Source organism: Furipterus horrens, unplaced genomic scaffold (assembly GCF_987537825.1).
Source record: "Furipterus horrens unplaced genomic scaffold, mFurHor1.1.pri manual_scaffold_10, whole genome shotgun sequence".
Lineage (NCBI taxonomy): Eukaryota > Metazoa > Chordata > Mammalia > Chiroptera > Furipteridae > Furipterus > Furipterus horrens.
In genome coordinates, this window is record NW_028327180.1 from 1,587,794 (window position 1) to 1,606,252 (window position 18,459).

General features: G+C 58.5%; 1 protein-coding gene and 1 long non-coding RNA gene across 3 annotated transcripts in view; one reads left to right on the plus strand and one right to left on the minus strand.

Annotated features, from left to right (window-relative positions):
- Positions 1 to 4,165: 4,165 nt before the first annotated feature.
- LOC149999162 (uncharacterized) overlaps positions 4,166 to 18,459 on the plus strand; it is a 92,903-nt gene continuing 78,609 nt past the window's right edge. Inside the window, exons 1-3 of one of the 2 annotated variants that reach the window (XR_016513309.1) lie at positions 4,170 to 4,323; positions 4,949 to 5,101; positions 8,769 to 8,935. This is a non-coding gene — a long non-coding RNA (uncharacterized LOC149999162). Of the gene's footprint in view, positions 4,324 to 4,948; positions 5,102 to 8,768; positions 8,936 to 18,459 lie in introns of those variants that run through there. The other variant, XR_016513310.1, reaches the window with a different exon arrangement.
- FABP2 (fatty acid binding protein 2) lies at positions 7,304 to 10,438 on the minus strand. The gene is made up of 4 exons (XM_090288241.1): positions 10,319 to 10,438; positions 9,080 to 9,252; positions 8,011 to 8,118; positions 7,304 to 7,635 (listed from the first exon to the last, which is right to left on the minus strand). Exons 1-4 carry the CDS (start codon positions 10,383 to 10,385, stop codon positions 7,585 to 7,587), a joined length of 399 nt encoding a protein of 132 aa, XP_090144367.1. The 5' UTR covers positions 10,386 to 10,438; the 3' UTR covers positions 7,304 to 7,584.

Consider the following 18,459-nt stretch of genomic DNA (forward strand, 5'->3'; position numbering starts at 1 on the left):
TAATTCTATCCACCAATTACTAAACATATTTTGGCCAGTTCCATAAATTGTTAAAATACTCCAAAATGTAAGGGATTAAAAGTACTTCTAGACAAATACAGTAGAAAGTAATTGCTTATAAAAGTCTAACTTCACCCAGTTCCCAAAATGACCCAAGTGGCCTTTCACCGAGGTTTTAATAGCCTCTTCTAACGACAAGTGATTATCGCTTTCTCTGAATTTAGAAATACTTGAATACCAACTAAGTTAAATTTTGTCTTTTAAGAAAGCTTATTTTTAAACATAACTTTAGTATGGAACATTTGTAAATATTGTAAACTTTGTAAAATTATACTTGAAATGTCAGTGTATATAAATGTTGCTTTTATAACACTGTAAAATACCAGACGATGGGCTTCCTTCAAGTATTTTTACTACTTTCAAAAACTCTAGGGTTTAGTCGTTGTTTATTGTTTGGTCGAGATGACCAGTTGAAACGTATTATTTGAAATTGTTAAACTCATTTTTGGTATTAAACAGCAATGTCATAAATTTGCCTTTTTAACTCACAGTCAAGCTGCAGACGTCATAGGAACGTCCTGTCTGGGCTCCTTCTAAAGCGCAGCCCGCCCAGTGAACCCCGACTCAGTCAGAGCGCTAACGGACAGCGGCCGCCGCCCGTTCTTATGTCCATCCAACACTCCAAATATAGTTCGAGTGCATATTTAGTAACTAATAATTCACATATGAAACTTTTATTTTTAGGGTACCTATTTATTTTTATACGTGTTTTCTTCAGGTTACAAGCTTATTGTGATAGCTTTTGAAATAATGCAGCCAATTGTTATAATATTCAAATATTGTACTGGTCTTTCAAGTATTCTACTTTCATGTGAAATCAGTTTCTCTGGTTCAAGTATTTTTTTGTTTGTTTGTTTGTTTGGATAAACTGATCTTGAAGCTGGTACAGTTGGACTCTTCTTTGTATCCGGGGACTGGCTTCCTCTCCCCCCACGGGGACCGTGCACTTCCTGAGAAGCACAAGTCCATTGGAAGGGCAGGGCGCGGGGACTGTCCCTGGTCGTACAATGCGTCCACAGTGCAGCCAAAAGCAGGGCTCCTGCAGGAGCCGGCGGGCCCTGCAAAGAGCCAGCAGCGCAGGCTTGTGGGTCCCAGGGTCCCTACCGGCTGCTCGGCCCCGCCCGGGCGGGGAGGCCCAGGTGCCGTTCCCGTGACCCTCTCACACAGAAGCGTGAGACTTCGTACAGCTTTCACATGTCGTGAAATTGTCCTGGTCCTTTTCGGTCACTTTAGGATATAAAATAATTCTTGGCTCACAGGCCTTATAAAGGGGCAGTGGGCCGAGGTGGGCCCCTTGTCCCGGAGCGCTCTCTGCATCAGCTGCCCTTACGGACCCACACACCCTGGGGACTGAGTGCCGTCCCTGCCGCTGGGGACTGGTGCGTGGGGCACCTTATGCCCACATTCTTCAGGCTGACAGACCCCTACAGACCTCCCCACCATTCCCAGTCAGCCAGTTCAAGTGGTTAACAGTCATTTTACTCCTGGGAAACTTACCAGATTAAGATCACATTGCTGGCCGTTCTTTTGATGTCTTTTTGTCACAGCAGGTTTGCCAGCTTTTCCTGGTGTCCCTTTCATCAGTGTGGAAACGTGGGTGTGGGCAGGGTGGCGGGGTGGAGCCTGTGGCAGCCGCTGTACCTGAGGTGCCAGTTCTTACCCGACGTCTGGAGGAAAGACCTGCCCTCACACTGCCACCGCTGTCTGCCACTTACAGCAGTGACCTGACCCTGCAGCCCCCACCTCCCTGCACTAGAAACACTCAGTGCCCCGCAGCTGTGGTCACGGGCAGACTGCAGGCTCAGGGGGGCAGTATGGCTGTCAGTCTGCGTGTGACTTAACGTTACACTCAGTGGGAACCGGTACTCCTGCCACCGCCTCACGTGCGCATGGGACCAAACAGCTGCACGATACGCATTTACTGGGCACAGTGACCAGCAAGCAGCACAGCCGCCGTTCGGTGCTGGGGACCCTCCAGGAGAGCCCAGTGCTGCTTCTCCGGACGCCCCCACTGTTGCCTAAAGGTTTTCTTCTGACAGATGCCACCAACAGTCCCCGGCGGGCACAGCTGCCAACCTTCGAGCTGACAGATAAAACCCTCCAGAACCAGCCCCAGGTTTCAGGGGGCCACTCCCACCCCAGCAGCTCAGCTCTTGGTTGATGAGTAAATATGCGGACTTTGCCCAAGTTACAGATGTTATAAAAATAAACGTGTTTTGGTCACAAGCATTCTTAGTGCAACCGCAATAATACAAAATATCTTTGGAACACACCGTCCTATTCTGGGCGCTCAAGAGCTTAAAAGGCAGAGGGGGGAGCGCTGGGGAAGGCAGGCCTGTGCTCTGGCTTCCCAGTACTTGGTCCCATATGCTTTCCCGGGGGGCCCACCGCCCGGCAGCCACGGAGACCCACAGCCAGCCGGGACGGCACACCTGCGCTTCTGCACGGCTTCCAGCTTCCCTCAGAACCCTTCCCTCGCTTTGGAGTAATTTATTTTGAGATGCTTCACCTTATGAATCCACCAGGTTATCTGCATCGTACTAAACCCTGGCCATCCCTTAAAATGTTAAAAGGAAAGACATTACTGCAGTTCTTAATGAATACACTAAACCTTTCCGTATAAATATTTTAATTAGGCTTCTGTACAGACATGTTTGAAAAAGGTTTAAAACATGAATCAGAGTCCAGTGTTCAGAACCTAGCATTTAACAGTCCCCGAATGAGTAACACGCGTGGAAAACGAGGAAGGTCCCTTAGGGTTGGAAATCCTGCTGCTGCGCGACCTGCCCGCTTTGGTCCCGAGGCGGCTGGTGCTCCCTCGCAGAACCCAGTCCGGGAGCCACACCGGGATGCAGGCACCGGGCGATCCGTCTGTAAAAGCCGAGGGTTTGTCAGCGGGGCTTCCTTTTCTGCCCGAAGTAACGCTCCCCGCCGCTCCTGTAAGCACCCCTGTTCCTCGCGACGGACACACCGGTACTCGTCGGAAGGCTTCTGTTTTCTACCCAGAGCCGAGAAGTCAGGTCATTAAAAGACAAAACGAGCAAGAAACACTGTACCTGACGTGTCTCTGCAGAACAAGGGGGGCGGCGGGGGGCGTGGGCACGCCCCGTACACACACCCGGCTCTGCGCCAGCCCCGCCCGCTCCCCGCCCGTTGCCGATCCAGGGACTCGGACAGAGGGGCCCTACGATGGGGCCGACGCTCCAGTCCGTGCCGGGGCGAGGGCAGAGGCGGGGGACGACGACGCGACGGCCCGCCGCGAGCGCCGGGGCACAGGCGAGATCCGCTCCGAGTCCGAGGGGCCGGTCCGTCTGCTCCGCCGCCAGCCCCGCCCCGTCCCCACGCGGCCTCTCGCGGCCCCCTGCCCCCCGCTCGGCCAGAACAGGCTCCAGGGCGCGGGCGATGAGAACGGGGCGCTCGGGGCCGCGCGAGGCGTCCACCGCGTTCGGGGGGGTGCGAACGGGGGTCCGCGGGAACGGCGGCGCTGGGCGGCCACCCCGGGGGCCTGAGAGGCCTGCGTGGGGCCTCGGAGCGCGCAGGTGCGTTGCTGCCACTCGTCCCCGCCGCGCCCCTATGCCCCGGCCGCCCGGTCCCCCGGCCGCCTGCGGTGTCCCCGGGCAGAGCAGCACAGCCCCGGCCGTCTCGTCCCGAAGCGCCCGGGAAGCGCCGGGACGCCCTGAGCCCCGCCCAGGAGCCCGGGAAGCGCCTGCTCTCGCGGCCCCGCGCCCCCGCGCTCACCACGGCCACAGGTACACGACCAGGAACAGCGCCAGGTCCACCAGCACGAACAGCCAGAGGTCCAGCCAGTACGAGTGCGTGGGCAGCCGGTCCGCCGCGGGCGGGGACCGCGCCTGGTGGTTCTGCTGCGGCCCCGCCGCCTCGCCCGGGCCTCGCCGCTCCCGGGGCCCGTCCGGGTCGCCGCCGGCCGCCGCGAGCCCCTCCATCGCGCCCCTGCCCCGCCGCAGCCCCGCAGCCGGAAACCAGGCAAGTGCGCACTTCCGCCTTCCGGGGCCGGGCAGCGGCCCGAGGCCCCCGCCTGCGCACGCGCGACGGACGCCCCGCCCCGGAAGTGGGCTCACCCCTCCCCCGCCCCCCCCACCGAGGAATCGGGCCCTCCCAGCGCCTGCCGCCTCCGGGCGGAAAGCTGGCCGCACAGGTTTCCCGGGAGGAAGTTCCTGGCGGACCGGAAGTCCCCGTCGCGTCCCCTCCCGGCGGGCGGCGACTCCACCCCGGGGCGCCGCCCCTTCCCACCCCGCGTGCCCGGTGGGTCCCCGGGCCGGGGTTTCGGGCGGGTGGGCTCCGTGCCCCCTGGCGGCGACGCCTGTTTTCGGGCTGGTTAGTGCGGTGCCGATCGGCCTCGCGAGCGCGGGCTGCCAAGGGGCCTGGGCCAGCTCTGCACGTTCCTCGTGGGCGTGGGGTTCGAGGCCCACGGGGTCTGCAGCGGGGCCCCCGCGAGGCCCGCGCGCGCCCGGAAAGCGCGGCGAGCAAAGGCCCCTCTGCGCTGTCGGCGCCCCGGGAACTCGAGCAGCGTTAGGGACGAGCGCGCGCACGCGTGTCCATCCTTTCCGTGCGCGGGGGCCGGGCCGCGGGGGCGGCGGAGCGGGGAGCGTTCGTGCCTTTGACGCGAGACGCGAACGAGACCCACCCACCCAGGGCTTCCCGGGGCTGGTCGCTGGCGGGGGGAGACACGGGGCTGTCGGACGGGGTTTGTCCGGGCAGAGGCCTCATCCCCGCCGCTGGGGGTGTTCCTGCGCCTCCGAGCCCAGGGAGGCACCTTCGCTCCCCGGTCTGGGCAGCAGGGAGGTCAGGGCGCCCCGCGGCTCCCGTTTCTCTAACTGCACTGGGCTCGGGACGGCGCTCTGAGCTTCGTCTCCCCGTCTGTCTGCAGCTTCCCCGGACGGCCCGCGGGGCCGGTGGCTGCGGACACACGGGTCGGCCAGGGGCCCAGTGGGAAGGGAGAGAAGACGCAGATGAGACTGAGGACGAGGAAGCAGAAAAGCTCGAATCGGAGCCCATTTGCCCACGTCCCGCCCGGGAACAGGTCAGTGCCTTCGGTCACGTGGCCGGGCGCGTTCCCGGGTGGGAGTGTTCATCGGGGCCGCCCAGCGTGCCGGTTAGCGGCACTGCTCCCCGCGCTCGTGGTCGCACAGGGTCCTCCCTCTGGGGCTGCCCGGGGCCGGGCCAGGCGGGTGTGCGGACCTAACGCGGGACCCAGGTGTGATGTTGGTGAGCGCACTGAGCTGTGGGGACACAGCACGGACACTCGGCGGGGACTGGGGGTGGGTGGAAGTGCCAGCCTCACTCAGGTCGTTGTTCTAAGGCTGTGTTGAAGCAGAGATGTTCTGGGCCACGTTTAGGGCCTTCGATGCCCTTGTCATCTTGCCGTCATGTTTAAAAGGTCACCTGAAGCATGATCCGGAAACAGCCTTCAGCGTGCACTCCTCCCGCAAAGCCTGCTCCGCTTGTTCTGTTCTGAACTCGGGGCGCGGGCCATCAGGTGCTTTCCCGGGCGCGTGTGGGCCTGCCTCAGAACCCTCTGGAAAGAACCGGTCACACCGCGGGTGCTCCGGGGACATGGCCTTGGGACTGGGCGGACACCCGGAGAACGTGCTCACTGCCCCGCATTCCCACCGCTGCTCTCCCTCCGCAGGCCACTGGTCCCCGGACATGGCTTAGTCCCCTCCACTCTCCCTGGTGGTGCACTGTCACCGCAGGCTGGGTCGCAGAGGGCGGGCAGAGGCCCGGAGAAGCCCTCCGATCACTTCTTACCGTGGCTCCCCGCCCTGGCGGTTTCCACGTCCTGCCGCTGCCTGCCTCGCTTGCTGTCAGTGCTGGCGCAGGGCCCGGGGTCACAGCACCCACACCTTAGCTCGCCCTGAAGCTGACGCCGCTGCTCTAGCACCCTGATTCATACCCAGGTTGGGCCCAAGGATGCGAGTCTGTCTGATGACATTCCTCACGGCCCGGGTATCTCCCCAGCAGCGTCCAGCATGGACTGTTTCATGCCTGTGTCCGAGAATGAAGAAGAGCCGCTGTCGGAGATTGCTCGGGGGGCGGAAAAGGAGTCTTTGCACTTCTGTTCAGTTTGGGTGCCGAACCGTGGGCGCCTTGGCCAGCATTTCAAACCACAGCGCCCGGGCGGTCCACCTCCCCAGGCCTCTCCCACCGCAGCGCACCTGCCGGGGGCCTCGGAGCGCGTGCCCGCCCCCGGCCAGCAGGTGGCAGTCGTACACCGCAGCTGCAGGGAACAGGTGTCCCCGAAGTTCATGACCAACCCCAGTGTCTGTTCCTCATGCCCCTCCCGTCCCGATCCCCACGCTGTCACCTCTCTGCAGGCGCCCCGGAGTCCTCCGGCCAGCAGGCCTGGTTGCGGGGCCCTGTGTGCGGTGGGAATGCGGGGCTCCCAGTCGGGGCATCATCGAGGGTTTGGCACAGTAGCAGCAGAGCATTAACCAAGCTTCCTGTCCCCACCCTCTGCCACTGCAACACTCTGCCACGCGGGGGCTCCTGGGAGGCAGGGTCACTGCCTGCTGCTGTCCAGAGGTCGTAGCCGCGGCCTGGAAAGGACCTGGGAGGTGGTCTGGTCCGATGCCTCCCTTTAAAGAGCACTGCGCCGAGGTCCAAAGAGGCGGCGGGGCTTGCCTGGCACCCCAGCTGGCTGAGCCACAGGCTGCCGTGAGCTAGTGCCCGTCGCCACAGGCTGGCGGGGGCGTCATCACAGACGACGCCCCGTCCCTCGGACTGTGCTCTGCCTCCTCTGCCAGGGAAGGGCCCAGGTCTGGAACAGCCCGCCTTATGGGGCACGGGCTTCCGCTGCGCTGCTCGGAGGCTTTGCGCTGGGAGGCGGGCAGGGCGCACGAGGGGGACGTTCAGGCAGTTTCCCAGCCCGGCCTGGGGTGGCGGACGGGGTGGGGAGCAATACAGGTGCCGGGCTTCCGCGTCCTTTGTGGGCTCTGCCCGCGCAGACACAGGTGTGGGGGGCACATGTTCCCACCCCCGACCGCGACTGGGGCGCGCTCAGGCGAAGTTTATTTTCCATTTGCTTTTCTTATCTCTACGTTTTCTAGTGGAATATTTAGTTTATATAATAGTATCTTTTACTAAGGAATATTTTTAAAACCAGTGCAAGATTTTAAAGACTCAACACAGTCTTTGTTTTTCATTTCCCAAATGTGGGGGTGGAACCCGAAACATCTATCAGTACGCACAGTCATGTCACAGCTTTGTTTTAAGGAGAGGCTACTTGTAAAGCAATGTAGGGACAACGTTTATTCGTCTGTTTTAAAATACGCCACACATTCTTTTAGAACTCCAATGGACGTGCATCTTAGAGAATGTAAACCAAGTTGAATCCCAATCAGCTTTCACTTCTTCTGTGTTAGAGACTGGAAATCTCAGCCCGTGGTCACTGTTCAGAAAGGACTGGTCGGTCTGGGGCTGGATGGCCGGGGAGCAGAGCAACGGGCCCTGGGACAGCGTAGGGGTCCCCTCAGCCGGTGTCGGGGCCGAGCTCCAGGGGCGGGCTCACTCCTTTTTGAAGATCCTCTTGGCTTCGACTCCTTCGTAGACATAAGTCTGAAACAGACAGGAGGATTTACCATTCAGACTTAAGGCTAAATTAAGAGGAGGTTAGAGGAGATTCATACAATATCATTATAGCTTTGAAATGCATTTGTACTATTTTTCGTGTACTTGATGGCAACATTTTGTAGAGATACAGAACACACCCTTTTAGAAACATGGTTTGGCTTGGAGTCACATTTCCAGTTAAAATAGGCGTCGATATATGTGACATACCCAAGTTCTCTCCAATAAATAGGCGTCAGAAAGGATCGACGTTTTTTAAATCAAAGGGTTGGAGGAAAGTAATGGTCTGTTTACTGACGATGTAACTCAGCAACCACAGAACTAGAAGTGTTGTTACGTAGCTCCTTTGGCTCTGGAGCTCACCTGGACCAGCTCGCCACCGATGATTTCTCGGACAGCGTTCAGTTCATTTCCGTTGTCTACCCGCTTGAACTTCCCGATCAGCTTACCGCCCTCCAGGGTCCAGGCCCCCTGTGCGAAAACAACAATGAAGTAAGAAAATAGCGTGTTTAGTCTCTTGCACGTGCCAGTACCGCTGTGAGTTGTGTAGCTGGGCCTCGCCCCCCTTCCTGGTGCCCGTGAGAGGCAGGTGCTGGCCTTCCCGTCGCGCAGAGAGGAAGCCAGCCGGCGCGGCGCGCGGCCACGGGGCCCAGACTAACCCGCCCGGGCTCCGCGCTCTCCGGCGCGGACCCCCACGTGCCGGCTTTGACCTACGTAATTGGTACCGCAATTTTTAAACGGCCATAATTGGTAAAATACTTAACAGTTTTTGTGTTGTTGCAAACATTTAATTTAACTAGAAAAATTCTGAGGACAAAAAAGTATTTAAAAGATCTGTTGAAACATATGAGCCCCTAAAATTTAGTACCTTAAACATTAAAAGGGATGCCCTCCCTTTAGCGTTAGACCTTCCCATTCGATCATTGACTCATTCAGTGGTTTCTTCATTTATTTGTAATTTCAGCTACACTTACTAAATGCCTGATATGTTTAAGTTAGAGAACTATACGTTTTTTATATGCAAAACAGTTTAATTAATTAATTGGGGGGCCCGCTCGTAACAACTCCCCCCTCTCCGACTTAAGACCCTTTCTAATCTAATGCTCCTCTCGCTGCTTCAGGCGGGAGCTGTATGTTTTGTCGCTGTCCCTGCGTGAAGTTGCAAGCGCCAGCCTTCGGGCCACGAGCAGGTCTGCACTCAGTCACTGACCGGATTGTTTTCTCCAGTTCTTATGTTCAATCCAGTTTCCTTACAGATACGGATGAAAATAAAAACATCTCAACACTGCCAGCGTGTGCAATATGTAATGTGGATAAACTCATAAATGAAAGAGACCTCTATTAATTAAGCCACCCAATGACAGAAAGCAGAGATTATTTTAGTAGTGTGTACAATAAGCAAGAATGCATTGCTTATAAAAAAATTCCTTACACTGAGTTCAGTTCCGTCCGCTAGGCTGTAATTAAAAGCAACGCCAAGATCGAAGACGATTTCAGCAGTCCGAAAAGTGCTGGATTCTTTGACTGTGAACTTGTTTCCTTCCTGTGTGATGACCAGTTTCAGGTTGTCGTGGGCTGCCAGCTTCCTCTTCACCATGTTAATACCTGCAGAGGCAACAGAGTCGGGACGGGTGAGGTCAGAGCCTCGGCTCTGTTTTACTGCATTGTTGATATTCGGGGGGGGGGGGGGCAGCCTGGGGGCACGGCCTCTGCACAGGAGCATTCGCGTGCTTCTGCAGAAAAAGTTCTGGCTCCAACAGAGAAAGAGCACTTTTCCAACATTTAAGAAAAGTTAAATGAAGCATAAAAATGATAGAATCTTAGACCTAAGTAATTTTAATAAAAGTATCAACCTTTCTGCCTCAGTGGTAAGTAAGCCAGCCTCCAGAGGGGCCTGATGAAGGGTTAGAGCTACATCCGAGCGTGTGCGCGGGTGCTCGGCTTTAATTCTGCATCGCGTTCTCCTGGCCGCACCTTTGCCTTCTGTAACGGTTCTACAGCACCAGCTTCCTGACTCTCTGCTTTTTTGTGGCACTGCTGACCGTCACAAAAGTGAGATCCTTTGCAGTCACTGCAGGCAAGTTCACTGTTGTCGGGTGTGCAGGTTCCATAAGCTTGCACTTGGAGTCCCCGAGCTGTAGGCTACGTGGGAGTGGGTGTTTACTTTGCGGTCGTGACGCCGCTTTTCTGCAGCGAACGTGCCGCCAGAGTGTTGGTATCAACGTTAGAATCGGTTGGGTTAGAACCTCCCTTAGAAACTACAGATCGTCATGAGAGTATTGCAAAGGTTTTCACATCACAGGAGGGAGAACTGAGTCTCACGTATTCGGCTGTGACTTTTGATAGGACTCTGTCCCTTTACTTCATGACATGATCTCTGCTTCTCTATCCCTGGAACGCTGTAACACCTGCCGTTTGTCACTCGCTAAACAAAGCACCTGCCCGTTTTCCCTGCGGTGGCTCCACACACCTGGACACCGCGGGTTTCAGAGGGCAGCCCCAGGGCTCTTCCTGGCGGGAGCAGGGCAAGGCGGGCCCCCTGCTGGGCACCAGCACCCTCCTGGCCCTCCCAGTGCAGCAGGAGCTCCGCCCCAGCCCCTCGGCTCAGAGGGAGCTAGAACAACGCCTGTGAGAAGGAGCCGAGGGAGCCGTGCGAGAATGAGGCCCTTACCCATTTTTTCCATGAACTTGTCATAGTTCTCATTCCGGTCGATCTTCCAAGACCCGTCAAATGCCATGATGTCAGGTTGAGACAGCCTCTGGACAGCTGAGACCCAGGGCTGTCCCGAGGGGAGAATTTATGCTCCTCCTTATCTGGGAAGCAACTGCCTGCCGTGATGTGGAAGTGTAAAGGTCACGCCAGCACAGCGCGGGCCAGGCCGCTGCGCCTCCTACGAACGCCGTGGTTCCTCTTCTGACGCCCGGCTGAATGAAGGGGTGACAAGCGGGCTCTTTCTTAAACTACCGTTTGTGGGCTTGTTTGTTTCAAGAAGTAGCGTGCAGGCTCTGAAGACAGATTTTTTTTTTTTTTTCTTTGCTCACAAGTCCGAAGTGCACACTTTATTGGAGCTAACATACGGTGGAGCATATGTCAAGTAACAGCTGGGAAGTGAGACTTAACGACGTTTCATTTTTACAAGAGCAGTTCCCTTGTCCATAGACTTCCTGGTCCCACTCGGCTGCACACGCCCGTGGGCGTGACGCGGGGGAGGAAGGGGCGCGCGCTTCTCTAGGGGCGCGTTGCCCTGTGCCTTGGGGCGGCTGGGCGTTTGGGCCTGTGGCCCGGTGCGGAGGGAGACGTGCAGGACAGACTCAGCCGGGGTGGCTTTTGCTCTTGAATGGCGACAGGCCACTGAGGACAATTCCGAGGGTAGAAGTGAGGCCGGATGACACGCACGCGGCCACCAGAGAGCGCGGGCTTCCAACAGCGGCCCCCGGGGTCAGCGCTGCCTTTCCTGAAAACCGCCCCTCTGCTCTGCCCTCACTGCCCTGCCCCCCGCAAGCCAGGCGCAGCCGGACGCCACGACTCCGTGTGTGTGTGTGGGGTGGGGGGGGGTGAGAGGCTGGGGGTCGCGGGGGGAGCTCAGCGTCTCGCCCCAAGCGCCGGCTGCCGGCCACCAGGCTTGAGCTGCTGGTGGGAAAGCGTGAGCTGGGCACGCAGAGCGGCGCTTGGCTTCTTGACCAGCCTGAGTGAGAAGAGGCGGTTTTTGTGAGTGAGCGCAACTTATTTTACGTCAGTGGGGAAGCTGCCTGGCACACCCAAGATTTCATTCAGGGCCAGGGGCAGGGTGTACCTAACAGGCTCGAACAGAACATGGGTTTTCCACTTGACGGTACCCTCTGGGCGCACCCTTTCAGGGAGTTGCCCCACTTTCTATTTCCCCGAGGGGACATCCGCACCGAGCGGCGGCCGTGGGGAGCAGGTGCTCCCACTGGCCCCTGCCCGGTCGCCCCTCCAGGGCAGAGAACAAGTCTCAGTAACATGGGTGCGAGGCTCCTGCTCGCATCTGCTTCTCCTGCCACCCTTCCTGTGTCCCCCAGCTGTGCACATACTAAACGCCGCCCTAGAGTGCTGTCCTCGATGCCCACGCCCCGTGGATGGCTGACCCTCCAGCTGCCTGCTCTGCACCCCAGGGGCCAGGCCATCCGCCTTCAGTGCAGTGACCTTCCAAAGGTCTCAGGGTCGCTCCCAAGAGACAAAAACAGCTGAGTCATGGTATCAGAGACACCAGTCTCACCCTGAAGTCCAGAGATGCATGTCCCAAGCACGTCCCAAAGGGACAGGTTCTGCAGATGACGAGAATCCTACCCCCTTGTCCAGAGGAGGGACAGAGTTTCTAGAGCCGTTTTCAAAATGTCATTTCTGGGAAACCGCATCTTCAGGCCTTTCCCAGTCACCTCGGAATTTCTGAATCCTGCTTTTCTGCCCCAAGTGGTTGATGTGGCCACACAGAGGGGCGGGAACAGGGGAGGGGCGTGGGGCCAGGGCAGGGGGCACAGCTGACGTCCCTCTGGTTTAACCATGGCCACTAGGTTCTAGGACCGTGAGGCCTCTTCAGCTGTGTCTTCGAGTTCATACTCTTCGTACTGGGCTTTCTCCTGCAAGGACCACAGAGCCGCCTCATGGGGGGCGGGGCTGGGGGTGCCGCTTCTCACCAATGAACACGGAGACCGGACGGCCCGCTGACAACCTGCTGTGCCTTCCCCCGTGTCTGTGACCTGGCTCTGTCACCAGCTGCCGAGGCCCCTCAGCGGTGAGGAGGGCGGGGACTCAGCCCCTGGCGCCCACCCTGCGCCACGTGAGGGCAGCGGGTGCACAGGGTTTCGCTCCCCACTCCCACACCCCACATTTAAACCTTGTGTTCCTGCCTCTTCTTCAGAAATCTTTCCTCTGTGCCCATCCCCGCTGGGGCATCGCCTTCCAGTCCGAGCCGCCTTGTTATCTGCTCTGTTCCTTGCCCCGGCTGCCATCCCCACCATCTGTCCCCATCTCGATTGCTATCTGCCATCGATCACTGACAGCCTGGCTCACTGCCATCCCGTGTCCTGCCTTCGTCCCGGGTGGCCTCGAAGTCCACGCAGATGAGCCACTTGTCACTGGCCTCATGGTTTCTGACCCTTGTCACCTCCACACTTTGTCTATTAAAAAATATTAAAAGGCATAAAGAAAAAATTAATCAAGGACTCCCAGTCCTACCAGCTAGACAAAATGACTGTAATGTGCATGCAGGTTGAAGTATATGTGTGTTTGTATACACATGCATACATGTATGTGCATCTTCATATACTCCTACATGTGTGTGTACAGATGTGTGTGCCACACATGCACTTCCATCTGGCACCAGATGCGGCGGGGGTGTGGGAGACCCGCCTGTAACCTGCTGAGAGACGGTGGACGTGGAAATGGGGGAAGTGAAGCATCTGTAGGCGCCCGCGCGCCAGCAGACAGACGGGCAGGCAGGCAGCGGTGCCTGCAGCGCCACGCGGGTGGCCTCCAGGTGGGCACTCTCTGCAGCCAGCTCACCTGTACAGCAGAGGGACCTTTGAAACACAGATAAGGCCCCTGAACAGCCTCGTGGGACATTGGAATTTGCCCCCAGGTAATGTCGCTGCTGCCCTTTCCGAGAGCAATTTGCTTCTTAAATCGCCTGCCTGTTCAGGACTCAGATTAGTTTCAGTGGAATCACTCTCGTTAATAACTTAATTGGCCCCTCACTATCTATTTGCTTATCCCTTCATCTCGGCCTCCATCCCTCCGCTACCCCAAGGGGAACAAGCCCCGCTCGGGACTTGAACTAAAATGCAAATTCATTGCCGCCTGTGACCGTCCCTGGGAGAAGTTTATTTCTGTGGCCCCATAAAAATGCAGCGGCGCCATGTTCTTTGCGACTGTGTAAGGAAGGAACTGTTCCCAGGGCCTGGGTGGGGCTCCCAGCTCCCATGGGGGATCCAGGGGGGCGCGACTCGGGGATGGGGGGCAGCAGGCTGCACTGCGGTCTCCCCGGTGCCCATCCCAGGGGCTGTAACCTGCAAGTTGCGCAACAGGGCCTTGAGTTCCAAGGTCACGTTTATGTCGAAGACATGGATTTAATCCAGCACTTAGAAGTGATGTGTTGGCAGTTAAATAACACTTGACCCTTCATTCAGTTAAGACTTCCTGTCCCCACCGGCCTCTGTGTCCCCGCACTCCCCGCTGTCCCGAGGCAACAGCGTGCTGTGAGCCTTCCAGCATCCCCCCTGGGGTGTGTGTGTTGGGGGGAGGGCGGAAGGCGCCCCCCTCTCCTGCCCCACAGGAGGAGGCCATCCCTGCCTGGGGCAGCACCAGTGCCCTCGAACTTCTGCCCCCAGCAGTGTATCCCGGAGCCGCCTACTCCAGGCAGCCCTCCAGCCTCCTCCTGCCCAGGATGCTGGCGGAAGGACCCAGGCTGGTAGTCCTGCCTCTAGTTTCCATCTTGGTCCTCCCTTTCCTGTACTCAGACCCACCATCAGAGGAGTGGGCAGGACCTTCGCGTCCACCCGCCTCTCTGTGGCTGCCTCAGGCTTCCGCAGGCCCAGCGAGGCTCAGACTGGTCACCTGTGCCCTCGGTCAGGACCAGGACTGGCTGGGGGGAGCGGGTGAGGCACCTACCTGGGGTACAGAATGGGGGGAACAAAAACTCAACAACCAAGAGAACCTTTTAATGAGATATTTTTAAAAATAAATACTAACAGGAAGCAAATATGAAAGTTTAGGTAAAGACAGGGTTAGTGCAGGAGATGCAGAGCTAAGTGCTGGGACTGCCTGAGGCTCACGCAGGCAGCCCTGCCCTCGGTCCCTGCGGCGCGCCTCTCTCCATGGGACTCGTCCTTCAGACCATCCCCCAGTGCCGCCTCCTTTGCGTCTAAGGCGAAGCGTGGGCTCTGTGTTCTGACCGCGCACTTGGCCGTGCGTTCTGCGCGGGGTTGCATTGGCCGCGATTTCCACTGAAGTCGCAGGGACCCAGCGCCCGCCCGCCCGCGTCCTGGGGTGCAAACGAGGGGGATGACGGCCGTCTGCAAAGGCCCATGCGCAGCCGTCTTCAGCTGCGAACGGGAAGCCGAGAGGCGTGAAGGGAACGAGCGCCCAGGTGCCTGCCTCACCTCGTGGGCCCCCGCACGGGGCCTGTGACGTGGGGCGGAGCCACAGCTTTTACTGCCCTGTTAGAAGTGTCCCGTAAAGCTGGTCATGGCAGCAGCTGGCCGCGCAGGGGCCTCTGCAGGGCCCACCCTGGTGCGCTGCTGGGAGTCGGCTCCCCCGCAGCTTCTGATTGGCTCGTGTCACCTGCGGGGGTGGGGGTGGGGGGACGAACCTGGTCTCCTTCAGGGAAAGGTAAGGGCCTTCACTCTGGAGACCAGTCAGCTCCCTGGCAGAGAGCCTTTCCTGATCACTAGCCGCCTTCGGGGCAGCTGCTAATGGCGTATTGCGTCAGATGGTCAGACACAGAAAGGCAGGCATATCCCTGTAGGCACTGGAGATTTTGGGGGAAAACCTATTTTCAAAGTTTTTTTTAAGCTGGTGTATTGAAGGGGTAATTTACTCAATAAATATTTGTTATCTATTCCGTTTACATCACACGGAGCTATTATTGGTGTCAATGGTCAAAGATAATTCTCTAAAATCAGTGAAGGCACCTTTGGCCGGTGCGTGTAACCGCGTGCAAATGGGCGCGTCCCCTCCTGCGCCCGTGCGGCCTGCTGTTCTGTGATGCGCCCGTTGCCAGGGCTCAGCTGTCGGCCTTGGTTGGTGCAGGGACCCCCTGTGGGCCCAGCCCACAAAGCTCCCGCTTCCCACGCTCCGCCGTGGCGTGCCGGCCACAGGAAGGAGGCTGGCGTAGAACCACGCCCGTCCGGGCAGCACAGTTGGGGCTTGAATTAATTGTAACCCAGACAGTTGTCTGTCTGCGGCACGTGAACCCCGAAGCCCCAAACGCCGAAAGCTGCTGTGTCGGTGACGCGCACGGCACAGACGCAGGTGCACGCGTGGGATCGCACGTGACACCACGCTGTTCTCCTAACATCTCCCGCCTGAGGACGTCTCGCGGGTGAGCTCCTGCTGCTGCACAGGGGCAGCGGGTGAAGCCGAGTGGAAGGCCAGCGTGTGGCGGGAAGGGTGCAGGGCCCAGGAGGCCAGGGCTCCGTGGCTGCGAGTGACGGTGAGCACACGTCCTGAGGCCCACATTTCTAGCCAACGTCTTCCACAGAAGACGCTGCGTAAGGTCGGGCCTGGGGCCCACGAGCCTGCTTTTCAGCAGGCGATGCTGCCATCTGGGCTTCCCTTGCGGTGCCCCGCCCGGAATGCCTGTCTCCCCGGCCAACGCAGGTGCCACACGCTGGAGGGAGCAATGCCACCCACTCCTGTCCTTGCCCCGGAGCAGCCCCCGCTGGGCGAGAAGCTGCTGGGGCCTGCCTGCCGACGGGCTTCGCCCCACCTGTCCCTCCGTCGAGAGTCAGCTGTTTGGTGAATGAGTGTCAGCGCTGGCTTGCCCGTTTATTTCAAGCGCGAGTCTTGTTTTCCCCACAAGGTCCGTGGCCTCCAGGCTTGACGAACCTCCCGTGGCTCCCAGCGATGCGGTAACGCGCACTCAGGACCACAGCGGCTTTCCGTGTGTTAGCGAGGCCTGCTGACTGACCGACTTCCATGGCGGGAAACGAGTGTTTTTTCTCAAAATTCGTTTTATTCTGTTTGTTATTTCACCTTAAAGTTCAGCTCCTGTCCAACCGAGAGTCTCTAAGTATGCTGTATTGATTTTTCTGTTGCCCTTCACGGGGATTCCCTTCTCCTTTCTGTATAAAAAATTCCTTTTTATGTCAGCTGGGAAAGGCTGGAACTGCATTCTTTCACTCCGTGTTCGCTGAGGGCCTTCAGGCACAGGGGCCGACGCCACGCCGCTGGGCCAGGGGCGGTGGCTGTGGGAGGCTGTTCTCGGAGCCGGGGCGTCGGGTGCGGGTGAAGGGCCAGACCGGAGCCAGGGGGGCGAGGGCCGCACCGCACACAGCCCGGCCCTCACTTCCCGAGAAGCGCGTGACTTATCCCGCGGGGCTCGGGCTCCGCAGCACCTCAGCAACGACCTCCGCCCGCCCGGCTGGGCCGGGGGTGGCCGAGTCTCAGGCCTGTCCCCCTCGGGCAGCCGGGCAGCCCATCAGCCAGGCCAGAGAACTGGTGACGTCCATGGAGCTGGCTGGGAAAAGGGGAAGCTTGTTCCTTAGGGGGATTTGCTGGACTGGGGCCATCCGAGGGCTGACACCCACCCACGGGGAGGGGGAAACGGTGACGGGAAGTGAAACATGGTTCCAGAAGTGGCCACTGCGGGGAAGGTCCGCGCTGGCGCTCACCCCTCCCCCAGCCGTGCAGAGGAACCGAGAATGTGCCACTGGGATTTTTATCAGATGATCGAGCATCAGCTTCATTGCTCACTTACCTTACGCACGCACGCACGCGCACGCGCACACACATGCAGGAGAGGGGAATCACATTCCGTCCAATGAGCCAGATTTATTTTGATTCCATTCATAACCCTCGTGGATTTATTTTGAACGAACGGGCTGTGAATTGGAAACACCTGCCTTTTCCTTTCGAGGCTGACGAGAGCTTAAAATCAGGGCATAGTCTCTGCACGTTCAAAGTGTTTCTGTTCGTGCAACACTCTGCGGCTTAAAAACAAAGCCACAGCTGCCCTTGGCACCTGTCACACACGGGGGCTCCTGTTCGGTGAGAAGGCAGCACAGCAGACAGCGAGGATGTGGGCGCAGGAGCTAGCTGGGGCGTCTCTGCTGCAGGGGGAGCGTGGCCCCAAGGGTGGAACTGCGGCCCCCGTCAGAGACCCTTCAGACGGTCCGGTATTGTTCCCTGGAGAAAATCACGTCTTAATGCTCCATTGCTTTTTTCCACTTGCTTTTCTTTTGCTAGTGAAACTTTTTAAAAGCAGTCCTAGCCACTGTTTGCCCCCAGTCGGGGAAGGTTACTTCTTTAAGGAGCTGGTGCTCTCTAGTGGACAGAGGGCCCAAACCCTGTGTTATGAGGCCCTCGGTTTTGTTTGCAGCAGCGTCCGGGAGCGGGGCGTGGCCTGGGGCCCAGCCCCACACAGAGAGGGCTCGTCTGGGGGCAACGCCGGTCAAGGAGGGGCAAACGCCGCGCTGGCCTGTGCCTCCCGCCCCCAGCCGAGCAGTGCTGGAAGGCACTGGGGCCCCATGAAGCCAAGGAGAGTCACGCAGACACCCCAACACCCCAAACCTGCCTGTCCTCCTGCTTCCGGGGGACCCATTTGATCTGAGAATGGACGTGGGGCCTCCTACAATTAAAATTCAACGAGCGAGCTAAGTGGAATAATAAGCAGCTGCTGTGGAACCAGGCAGCTCTGGGCTGGGATCCAGGGCGCGCACTCGGCCCGCACTTCTCCCCGAGCCTCGCTCCCGGGCGACCTGAGGCTCCTCCGGGCCGTCCCGCTGGGTGCCGTGGGGCTCTGGAAGGGGGGGCGCATGCGAGCGTGGCCCTCCCGTGGGCAGCAGAGGACATGCAGAGGAAGCAGGCTATGACTGAGAGGAGTCTGGGCTCCAGAAAGGACTTTTTTTTTAAAAAAAGCAAATAGGACCGCACACGTAAGCTTGACTGAAAGCCCCTGATTTGTTAGGCCCATTTGCTCTGCCTTGAATTCAACGCCCACCAGTAATCACGCCACGCTCACACCTGGCTGTTCATTCCTCTTTTATTTTTCCAAAGCACGGAGACACGAGGGACCGGCCAGCAGGTGAGGGGTCTGCACAGTGGGAAGCCGCCCTGGCCGGCCCTGGCTTCGC